Source organism: Conger conger, chromosome 16 (assembly GCF_963514075.1).
Source record: "Conger conger chromosome 16, fConCon1.1, whole genome shotgun sequence".
Taxonomy (NCBI): Eukaryota; Metazoa; Chordata; class Actinopteri; order Anguilliformes; family Congridae; genus Conger; species Conger conger.
Window position 1 is genome coordinate 5,108,604 of NC_083775.1, and position 12,184 is coordinate 5,120,787.

General features: G+C 46.7%; 1 protein-coding gene across 2 annotated transcripts; it reads left to right on the forward strand.

Annotated features, from left to right (window-relative positions):
- Positions 1-1,619: 1,619 nt before the first annotated feature.
- On the forward strand, positions 1,620-10,525 carry zgc:86896 (uncharacterized protein LOC415190 homolog). Of its 2 annotated transcripts, none has more exons than XM_061224194.1 (10): positions 1,620-1,815; positions 2,746-2,876; positions 3,769-3,873; positions 4,991-5,213; positions 5,853-5,960; positions 6,826-7,032; positions 7,521-7,596; positions 8,836-9,029; positions 9,857-9,947; positions 10,424-10,525. In XM_061224194.1, exons 2-10 carry the CDS (start codon positions 2,813-2,815, stop codon positions 10,427-10,429), a joined length of 1,074 nt encoding a protein of 357 aa, XP_061080178.1. In that variant the 5' UTR covers positions 1,620-1,815; positions 2,746-2,812; the 3' UTR covers positions 10,430-10,525. The 2 variants fall into 2 exon arrangements, with proteins under 2 accessions (XP_061080178.1, XP_061080177.1); XM_061224193.1 differs by having other exon boundaries at positions 1,621-1,815; positions 2,741-2,876.
- Positions 10,526-12,184: the final 1,659 nt, after the last annotated feature.

The following is a 12,184-nucleotide window of genomic DNA, read 5'->3' on the forward strand; positions in this document are numbered from 1 at the left end:
TATAAGCTTTTTGTTTCGGACAGAGATGCGCTTTGGGTGATTGCAAAAGTATTAAACATTAGAAAGAATCAATTCATAAATAACAAAATAAATAAACAATTGAGTTTCATATTCAATCAATTGCAAAAAATCACATTGTTCAGTAAAACATGTAATTAAATTACCAATTCAGTTCTAAACCAATATTTTTACCCACATTTTTCTTCTTCAATAAAAACTGGGATGCCTATTGCTAACTGTAGCTCCACCTCATTGCCTCTGATTTTCTGTCAGACTCCCAAGCAAATCCTCCAAAACAGCCAGCTGCTGATCCTTCTCTTGGTCTAGTCCAGCAGCTGAGGAACTGCTCTACTTTGGCAAGTGAGCGCATGCAAGTATACTGCATTCCATTTCGATTACAATTATTTAGCTGGCGCTTTTATCCAAAGTGACTTACAATCAAGTAGACCCTGGAGCAATGTGAAATAAATGGCCTTGCTCAAGGGCCCACAGCTGCACTCCTATTGTGGTCACACTGGCGCTCGAACCAACTGCCTTCTGGGTCCCAGTCAAGCAACTTAGCCACTCGGCTACAGGCTGCCCCCATCCCGCAAGCATCCAATTGGCCAGTGATCTGGTGCAACGAGGCAGGGACTACCCCACCAATCACAGCCCTCTCTGAGTGGCTGTGTGGCCAGTTCTGCACTGCACCTTGGGATTAATATAATGCAATGACCGCCAGCCCTAGTCGTACAAACAGCATTCTATGTCCAATACGACCTGCCTGCGACTGTTAACCCTTTAACTGAGCTGTTAGATCACAAATATGTGATTAGAATGTTCTTAACTGTAAACCCTTTAACTAAGGTGTGAGAGCACAAATATGTGATTAGAATGTTCTTAACTGTAAACCCTTTAACTAAGGTGTGAGATCACAAATGTGTGATTAGAATGTTCTTAACTGTTAGTCATTTAACTCAGGTATAAGATGACAAATATGCAATGAGAATGTTCTTAACTTAACTGTTAAACATTGAACTAAAGTGTAAGTTCACAAATATGTGATCAGAATGTTCTTAACTGTAAACCCTTTAACTAAGGTGTAAGAGCACAAATATGTGATCAGAATGTTCTTAACTGTTAGTCATTTAACTAAGGTATAAGATCACAAATATGCAATGAGAATGTTCTTAACTTAACTGTTAAACATTGAACTAAAGTGTAAGTTCACAGATATGTGATCAGAATGTTCCTAACTGAACACTCTAATGCAAATGTAACAATCACTGTTGGTAAATGAAAACAATGTAGTTCTAGAACTCTTATACTTAGAATTTATTTTGGGGGGGGGGGGACATACTCTTCAAAGGGTGAGTTTACTTTACTTTCAATATGTTTATGGTTTTTTTTCAAAAGGTATTTTCATTAAATATTGCTTCCATCAGGAAGACAGTGAGCGGTGACATTCTTGACATTGCTCAAGTAATTTAACAGTGTTTCCTTATTAAGCGGTAGCCAATCAGTTGGCTGAATGAGTGCGTGCAGAAATGTGAGAGTTTTGCCCAAGGGTATGTTTCAGGTGCTTGACTCAGGACTGTTGACACACCCCTCCTTCTCTCTCCCTCTCCCTCCTTCTCTCTCTCTTGTTCTCTCTCTCTCTCCTCCCTCTTCGCTGATTGAGTTATTCTCCGCCGCCACCCCTCAGTGCTTGCTGGGTTTCCGTCGTGTCGACTGCCCAGAGTCCGCGATCGCAGCCCCGCAGCGGCCCTTAAGAAGCCCTAAAGCCCCACCCCGGCCTCCACACGCACCCCGGCCTCCACATCAGCTACGCCAAAGGTGAGTGGGAGGCCTCCCTGTCCGTCTGTCTGTCCGTCCGTGGTCTGTGAGTGCGTCTGCACGGTTGTTTTCTCCTGCTTCGCGCGTTAACCTCGAAGCGCCTTGCGTGCTTTGTGCTATCAGAAGGTCCTTGAGGTGTGAAAGATTTCTGATTCTGACAGGCCCGTTCATGACCTCTCTGACAGTAGAGTCTACCTGGTGACTAAGAAGCTGTGTCATTGTGTTACGGATGTGTGTGTGTGTGTGTGTGTGTGTGTGTGTGTGTATCCCCCCAATAATAGGAAACTAAGAAAAAATAATCTCATATAATAAAGACAGGGGTTTCATGTTGTGATTAGGATATGCAGGACAGTAGTCTGATGTATTCTCCCCTTAGAATTCCCCAGAAATGATCATTTCACAGCTTCTTTTATTCTCATATTTAAACTAAAGTGATGCCCTTGCTGTGATACCAGGGGCTGAAGCTTTACTGGAAGAAGAAGAAACAAAATATATGTGTTTAAATTGGACCTTAAACACAGGCTTGCAGAACTCTCGTCTTAGAATACACATATAGGTGTGGTGAAATCGCATAGCTGTGCACTGAACTGATTCTACAGATTCCTACAGACAACCTAGCTCAATAATGGCTTGTGATGCAGTGCCACAGTTTTTGAGTGCTGCTTCCTAACAGAGACCTTTGCAATCGCGTACAAGCGAGGGACAACACTTCAAACTGCACAACCTCCAATGTGGAAGCCAAAAATACCCCCCTCCCACCAGGAACATCTCAGTCTATAGGCTTGTTTACTTAATCTAAGAGGGGTGGGGGGGTGGGGGGGTGCCTGATTAGTATTTTTAACAGATCAGAATGACACAAGATGGCCGCTGAATTGAAGCAGACTGTGCGCACCTGACAACATTTTTTTTTCTCTTTTCGTTTCAGCGTAGTTGCCGCAGTCGGGTATAATCAGAACATTCCTGAGCCCGGAACATTCCAGACTCGCACCGCTGAGGCATGTCCCTGCACAACTTTGGGTTGGAACCCCTGTCCTGTCATGCCTGGAACAAAGACAAGACGCGTAAGCGCAAACCAGTCCAGCTGCCTCTGCGCCGGCAGAGTTATCTCACGGCCCCATCCTGTTGCTGCCTGCAGTGGCATTTTCTGTCTGCAATTTGCACCCCGTTTAAATGGAGTGCGTGGGCAAATCGGATTCATCGGAAGGGTCTAAGTACTGCGCTCCGTTTTCATTTGATTTTCTCGGATAGGGTTTCGCTCTTGCGTCCTGATGATGTCACAATGCACCAGACAGGAGACCACGGACTAGGCTGACTGGCTGGGCGTTGGGTGTAGTGCTCAAAACAGGGTTTAAGAGAGATTTCACCATCTCCTGCTTCCTCGACCTTCCTGGGCGGCTTAAAGGAGTTGTGGTGACAGAAATCTCAGCCTGACAATAAGCGAAAAGTTCAACATCTTGGGTTCAACATCTTGGGTTTTGTAGAGCATCTTTGACCTGACTACCAACCTGTTACACAGAGCAGGATAACTGCGTAAATTAAAACCCAGAAAAGTTGTTTTTACTTCAGTGTTGCTGACGTTTGCGTCGGTGTTTGATGTTGGGGCGAATATTTAATTAATTACGCTGCTATGTAATAATTATGCTATACCCGTGAATCTGAAAAATAATTACCAATATTTCCCTTGATAATATATATAAAATTGATACAGGAACAGGAGTGAAATAATATATTTTAGAGAATAACATTTGGGGGCAGCCTATAGCCTAGTGTCGAAGGTGCTTGACTGCAAAGCTTGGTGGTTCAAGCCCCAATGCAGACACAAGATCAGTTTAGCAGGGCCCTTAACCTCACCCCGCTCCTGGGGAGACTGGCCCCTGCTTACGATCAACTTTTAAGTGACTTTGGATAAAAGCATCGGCTATAATAACCGCGATGTCAACGTTTCTCCCGCAGAAATTGCCATCAGCCCCAACAACAATGAGGCGCACATCTATCAGAAGAACGGAAAAGAGTGGACCAAGATCCACGAGCTGACAGAGCACAGCGGCCGGATCACAGGTAAGACCCCCCCGCCCCCCAAACACAGAGGCCCAATCACAGGTAAAACACCCGAACACTGAGAGCCAATCACATGTAAGACCCCGAACACCGAAGCCCAATCACAGGTAAGACCTGCAAACACTGAGAGCCAATCACATGTAAGACCCCTGAACACTGACAGCCAATCACAGGTAAGACCCCTGAACACTGACGGCCAATCACAGGTAAAACACTGAGGGCCAATCTCAGACATGGTGTAAAAATCCACAATCACTGAGGAACCGGTTAAACATTGACCTGCTAATCTGCTGCAACTCCTTAAACAAACACGCAGCAGGGTGTACTCACTGAACAGGGCACACACCAGAGTGACTGAAACCCCGTCAGTTTCACACTTGGCAGTGCAGCGCATTCCTGTCCTCAGCAGAGACACTGCTGTACCGTTTTAATGCTTCGTCAAAAGTCGTTCTTCTGGGCTCTTCTGTGCTTAACCTTAACCGTACCTGAGAGAGGAGTCAGGTTCAGAATTTGCCTGTGGTTTTTATAATGATTATTATTCATGTTTTTCATGATACTCAGCATCAGTGCTGATGGGGCACGTTAGAGTAACGTTTAAAAAATTTTTGTAAATATTGGGACCCAATTAGCAGTACCTTTTAATGGTGGGACCTAAATTTGAGATTCAGTACCTTTCAAGGACCTTTCTAGTACACATAGCACACACCTTACCCACTAGGCGCAGGGATTAAAGTACATGACTGGGACCCAGAAGGTTGGTGGTTCAAGCCCCTGTGTAGCCCTGATAAGATCTGCACAGCTGTTGGGCCCTAAACAACTGTAATGAAATTAGTAGAATCGGGTCAGAATGTGCCTGTGGTTTTTCGTTTTTTTTTAAATTATGATACTCAGCAGGGCAGCATCAGCACTGCTGGGAAACATTCGTTTCTGTTCTTAAAATCTTTAATAGCGGGACACGGTACCTTTCAGGGACTCTTCCAGAAGCCATCCTAACACAGCCAAGTGCACACTCGTTCCAGGACCCACCTCTGACACATGAAATAGTAAACGGTTGGCATCGTCCCGTCCCACAGCTTAAGACACACTTAACACAGTAACTTGTGTGTGCGATTTGCAGGCATCGACTGGGCCCCGGAGTCCGACCGCATAGTGACATGTGCCGCGGACCGGAACGCCTACGTGTGGACCCTGAAGGACGGCGTCTGGAAGCCCACGCTGGTTCTGGTCCGGATCAACCGGGCCGCCACCTGCGTCAAGTGGTCGCCCCTGGAGAACAAATTCGCCCTGGGCAGTGGCGCCAAGCTGATCTCCGTGTGCTACTTTGAGAAGGAGAACGACTGGTAAGGAGAAGGGCAACTAGATTGATTCCATGTATAAAAGATCAAAGATATGGGCAAAGACTTAACCATGCTCAGTATACGGAGATTTGGGGCGGGATTTGAGTGTTAATCCCTTTAATACATTTTAAAGCCTCAAAGTGAACAATAGGCGATTGCTCTGGCTGAGTTTGGTTAGCAGAACGAGAGGGCACAAATGGAAATTGGCAAAGGATAGATTCCGGACAAATATTAGGACGTTTTCTTTTTCATACAGAGAGTGGTCACTGTGTGGAATAGCTTGGCAGGACATGTAATGAAGGCAGACACAACTGTGGGTTTTCAAGACCAGGCTTGATACTATTTAGCTTTTAGGCAAACTAAGCAGGAGGTACACTGTTTCCAGATAATCGCAGATGAAATGGGGCATCGTAAATAAGAATATTTATCCAGGTAATTTGGAGATGATTTTGCTTAAAAAATATATTTATACATCAGTCAAACTGACTCCCCACCCTACAAAAACTCCCGCCAAAAGATCATAATTATTTGTTGAAAGTTTATTGGGGGTAAGTTCGTTTTTTTCCATTCTGCAGCACTGAGCATCAGTTCATCCTCACACTCTCTGATGACCTTTGCCCTTTGACCCCCCCTCTCCTCCAGGTGGCTCAGTAAGCACATCAAGAAGGCCATGCGCTCCACTGTGCTGAGTCTGGACTGGCACCCCAACAACATCCTGCTGGCTGCTGGGTCGGCAGACCTCCACTGCAGGTCAGTGAAGCTCCGCGTGCCCAGGGGAGATGCTCTCAGATCGGAACCGTTTCTTCCCAGCTGCATGAACGATAAAATGCTGACAGCCGATCATTACATTACATTACATTAATGGCGTTTGGCAGACGCTCTTATCCAGAGCGACGTACAGCGAAGTGCATTCCCATAACCAGGGGTAAGTGCGCTGAAAGACCCTAGAGGGAAGTAAAATTTCAATTGCTACCTGTACAACAAAGATAAGGACCAGGGCCTATTTTAAATTATTATTATTATTATTTTTTTTTTTTTTTTTGAAGAAACAAACAACAAACAAAGCAAAAGTATGACCAAACCCCTTAACTAGCCAAACACTACTTACCTAGCCAAACTAAAAAAACTGATACACAAAAAAGTAAATCACAGAAAGACAACAATTAAGGTTCACAGGGAGGTAGGGAGGGATGGGTAGAGGTGCTGCTTGAAGAGGTGCGTCTTCAGTTTGCGCTTGAAGGTGAAATCCATTCGCATTTACAGGGCAGCAACAGTTATAGTTGTAGTTAGTAATTGTAGTTATCGTTCTTGGTGTCGGCTGGCCTTAAGAGGGCATTAAGCCCCATCCACACCAAGAACGAAAACTACAAATATGTTGCTTTCAATGGCAGAGTCCACACTACAAATATACGACAGTGTTATGGTTACAGGTATACCGTTGTTTTTGGTGTGGATGGGCCCAAACTTCACTTTAACATGGACTCTCTCTCTCTCCCTCTCTCTCTCTCTCTCTCCCTCTCTCTCTCTCTCTCTCTCTCCCTCTCTCTCTCTCTCTCTCTCTCTCTCTCTCCCTCTCCCCCTCTCTCTCTCTCTCTCTCTCTCCGTGCTGTTGCAGGGTGTTCTCAGCCTACATTAAGGACATTGAGGATAAGCCCGGCCCCACAGCCTGGGGGGCGAAGATGCCGTTCGGAGAGGTTCTCCTGGCGCACAAGGACTGCGGAGGCTGGGTCCACAGCGTCAGCTTCTCCCCGTCCGGGGACAGCCTGGCCTGGGTCAGCCACAACAGCTGCATCGGCGTGGCCGACGCCGCACAGGGCAAAGAGTGAGAGCCCGCCCGCCCGCCCGCCCTCACATCCTGTTCTCCATGATGTCACATCCTGTTCCCCCTGACATCACATCCTGTCTCCCCTACAGTCACATCCTGTTCTCTCTGATGTCTCATCCTGTTCCCCCTGATGTCACATCCTGTTCTCTCTGATGTCACATCCTGTTCCCTCTGACATCACATCCTGTCTCCCCTACAGTCACATCCTGTTCTCTCTGATGTCTCATCCTGCTCCCCCTGATGTCACATCCTGTTCTCTCTGATGTCACATCCTGTTCTCTCTGACATCACATCCTGTCTCCCCTACAGTCGCATCATGTTCTCTCTGATGTCACATCCTGTTCCCCCTGACATCACATCCTGTCTCCCATTATTGACATTTGGCAGACGCTCTGTATGTTGTGTGTGTGCTGTGGCTATGGGCTGTGGGTATGGGCTGTGGCTATGGGCTGTGCACGTGAATGACATGAGACTGTGAATGGCAGGGTCACCCAGCTGGCCGTAGAGCACCTTCCGCTGACGAGCGTCCTGCACATGAACGAGACGGAGATCGTGGCAGCGGTGAGAAATCCGCTCGATGCACGCGCACACACACACACACACACACACTCGCACACACACACACACACACACACACTCTCACACACACACACACACACTCACACACACTCACACACACACACACACACACACACTCTCACACACACACACACACACTCACACACACTCACACACACACACACACTCACACTCACACACACACACACACACACACACACACACACTCACACACACACACACACTCACACTCACACACACTCACACACACACACACACTCACACTCACACACACACACTCACACACACTCACACACACTCACACACACTCACACACACTCACACTCACACACACTCACACACACTCACACACACTCACACACACTCACACACACTCACACTCACACACACACGCACACGCACACGCACACGCACGCACGCACACGCACACTCACACACACTCACACACACACACACGCACACGCACTCACACGCACTCACACGCACTCACTCACACACACACACACACACACTCACACACACTCACACACACTCACACACACTCACACACACATACATGCACACACATTCCTCTGTTATCAGCCACTCTTGCAGCCTAGCTCAGTACCCTTTTGCAGAAAGATAAGAGCATTACAGAAAAACATTTCCAGCGCGGCAGCTGTTCACTGTTGCCCCCTACTGGCATGCAGCAGTTAGTGCAGTGTTTTGTTCCGACCTGGAGTAAGTACAGTACACTGAAATGAAGGACTACACTCCAATGCAGAGGTCCCCAGCCCTGGTCCTGGAGAGCTAATGGGTCTGCTGGTACCTTAAGATCAGCACCTTGCTGAGACCCAGGTAAAGAGAGTTAACTGTGTAATCAACTGATTACATTACATTACATTACATTCATGGCATTTGGCAGACGCTGTTATCCAGAGTGACATATAGTTGATTAGACTAAGCAGGAGACAATCCTCCCCTGGAGCAATGCAGGGTTAAGGGCCCGGCGGCTATGCGGATCTTATTGCGCCTCGACTGGGGATCGAACCGCCGACCTTGTGGGACCCAGTCGTGTACCAAAGGTACAAGGTACACATTGATCATTTAAGTGCAGAGTAACAACAAAAAGCCAGCAAACCCTGTAGCTCTCCAGGACCTGGGTGTTTGAGAGCACAGCTCCAAAGAGCAATGTCGATGTTGTTGTTGATTGTTGATTGGTCCCCCCCCCCCCCCTTCTAGGGTCATGACTGCTGCCCGTACCAGTACTCCTACAAGGGCCCGGGCAGTCTGGAGTTTGTGAAGAAGCTGGACATCCCCAAGCAGAGCTCCAAGAGCCTGGTGAGCGCCATGCAGATCTTCCGCAACCTGGACAAGAAGGCCACGGCCGAGGAGGACGACAGCGAGCTGGACACGCGGCACCAGAACAGCATCACGTGAGAGCGGCGCCCCGCACCTGCTGACCGCACACTTACCCCACGCCTCAGACCGCACACTTACCCCAGGGCTACCCCACGCCTCAGACCGCACACTTCCCCCAGGGCTACCCCAAGCCTCAGACCGCACACTTCCCCCAGGGCTACCCCACGCCCCCGGGCACCTGCTGACCGTGCAGGGCTACCCCACGCCTCAGACCGCACACTTCCCCCAGGGCTGCACCCCACCCCACGCCTCAGACCGCACACTTCCCCCAGGGCTGCACCCCACCCCAAGCCTCAGGCCGCACACTTCCCCCAGGGCTGCACCCCACCCCACGCCTCAGGCCGCACACTTCCCCCAGGGCTACACTCCTAATCCGGCCTTCCGTGAATCCCCATTTAATTTAGTTCCAATTTTGTGAGTAAGTCCAAATATTTTGATGAGATCTTGAGAGGAGCACTTCTCACCTACTTTTGAAGTAGTAGGCTTTTTTTTGGAATGGTTTCCTTAAAGATTCTTAAAGCCAGTGTTCTAGAGCCCAGTTGCTTTGAGTATTGATTGTTACATCACCGTTAGAATGTTCAGTTAAGAATATTCTCTGCTACACATAGGTGATCTTACACCTTAAAAAGGTAAGATCACAAATATGCTTCATATTGCGCCACATGGCCAAATCAAAGACTACAGTAAATTTCTAAACCACCTTGTGAGGCCCAGTGAATTTAGTCTTAGTCGGTCCAACCATTTATTTTGTTGTCAGAGAGGCACTCTTAAATACACATGGGCTTCCATCAGGAACTTCTAGCTGAGTCAATAATTTCCTCTTTTGTCGGGTTTCCTTTAGCCAGCTGCGCCCAGTGGAGGGAGACAGGGGGAACGTGGAGAAGTTCAGCACCGTGGGCCTGGATGGAGCCATGGGAATTTGGGAGTTCAAGGTGAGGATCCTGCTACCTGTAGTATCTCCAACTGCCCCCAAAAACCCTCATTACCAAAAAAAAACACCATCCAATTCTGTATTCCGCCACATGGGGGCGAACCTGTAGTCTGGTGTCTAAGGTACATGACTGGGACGTTACATTACATTATTGCCATTTGGCCAGAGCGATGTACAGTTGATTAGACTAAGCAGGAGACAATCCTCCCCTGGAGCAACGCAGGGTTAAGGGCCTTGCTCAAGGGCCCAACGGCAGTGCGGATCTTATTGTGGCTACACCGGGATTAGAACCACCGACCTTGGGTGTCCCAGTCATTTACCTTAACCACTACGCTACAGGCTGCCAGGTTGGTGGTTAAACCCCGGTTCAAGCCCTGTCAGCTAAATAACAAATTATTATTATTATTATTGTTATTATTATGTTATCAATGATGGCTACATTAATGCTCTCCTTTCCTGTCGTCCATTTCTCCACAGCTGTGAGATCTGCCCGGGTGGAAGGTTCGCTTTTAATCCTTCGTCCCGCCTGCGAATCTCCGGATTGTCTCCAAATCATCGCATTCACAATAAAGGCAGATTTGTAAAGCCATAAACTCTGTTTGTGCCGGAAGATGAATGCGTCCTCACAGGCAAACACACACAAGTACAATTGTATTACTATTATTATTACCATTATTATTACTATTATTATTATTATTATTATTGGTAACAATAGTTACACTTGCTGTGTTCTTTCTGCTGAAAACTCTGATGACTCAGATATGGAAAATTGAGAAATAACATTACAACATGAAGGTTTTTTTTTTTTAATCTACGACTTATCATTTCCCACTTTTTCATAAGTCAATGGTCCAAATAACACCGTCACAGTGAAATCAATGTTGTCTATAGTGAAAATGACCATTTCAACTGAACATGCAGGGATTGCCCTTCTGCATAAACAGGTGAACATATGCACATACCGAGAGTCTTGCAGACAACGTCATTTCACTTCTTTCTAAATAATTATAGCTAAAATGTAGTGCTAGCCCGTTCAGTGCACAATTCACATTAACAATTGTCCTGTAGGTAAAGGTGTAAAGGTTGAAAGCTGAAGGGACTTTGAAATCCAACACTGGCTCAGGCAGTAATAGCAGTCGTCTGGCAGTCAGAGAGTTGCCGGTTCGATTTCCGCCCTGGGTGTGTCGAAGTGTCCCTGAGCAAGACACCTAACTCCTAAATGCTCTTAACGAGCTGGCCTTGTATGGCAGCCAATTGCTGTTGGTGTGTGAGTGTGGGTATGAATGGGTGAATGAGAAGCATCAATTGTACAGTGCTTTGGATAAAGGCGCTATATAAATGCCAAACATTTACCATTTAAAGGTAGGACTGTACTTTACTGTCATTTAATCAAATTTCCAAGAACCCTGCTATTTCCAGGTTCGCACACAGGACTTGTAACTCGATAGTCGTGGGTTTAATTCTGGGGCTGCTGGCACTGAAGCCTGAAGCAAATGACTGAACCCGAATGACTTTAGTAAAATATTAAATATTCAGGAGTAAAAAATTGACCATGAGGCTAGCCTAGCTTCAGTGCAGTCCGTAAGTATTTGGACAGCAGTACAACTTCTGTTGTTTTGGCTCTGTACTCCAGCGTGTCGGATTTGAAATGAAACAGTGAATATGAGGTTAAAGTGCGGAACGTCACCATGAATTTGAACCTTTAATGAATTGGAATTACATATATCCATTGTTGGGGGGCCAAGAGTAATCAGACTGTTTTTGTCTTGTTTTCATGAGTAAGAGTTAGTCAGAGACAGGCCAAACAATTGGCTTGCCCCAAAAAAAAAAAGTTTGGAACATCATTAAGAAGAAAGAAAGAAGAAGAAAGCACTGGTGTATGTTTCAAATCATTGCCTTGCAGTGGGATGAAGCACCGTCCAAAGAATTTGGAGGCTTTTGGTTGAACTTCTGTACACTTCAGAATCAATCTATAACACCCCCACCACCATGTGTCACAGATGAGGGGGGTGCTTTGGTTCTCAGGAAGTTCCTTTTAGCCTACACAATTTGCACTTTCCATCACTCCGCCAGGCTCTTTTAGGTACAACTGAAGAGACTATAGCCTGGCCATCCGGTTTTTGCAGATAACTAGCAGTTAGCATCTTGCAGTGTAACCTCTGTAGTTCTGTTTGTGAAGTCTTCTGCTGCGAGTAGTCACAGACACATCCATGCCTGCCTCCTCAAGAGTGTTTCTGA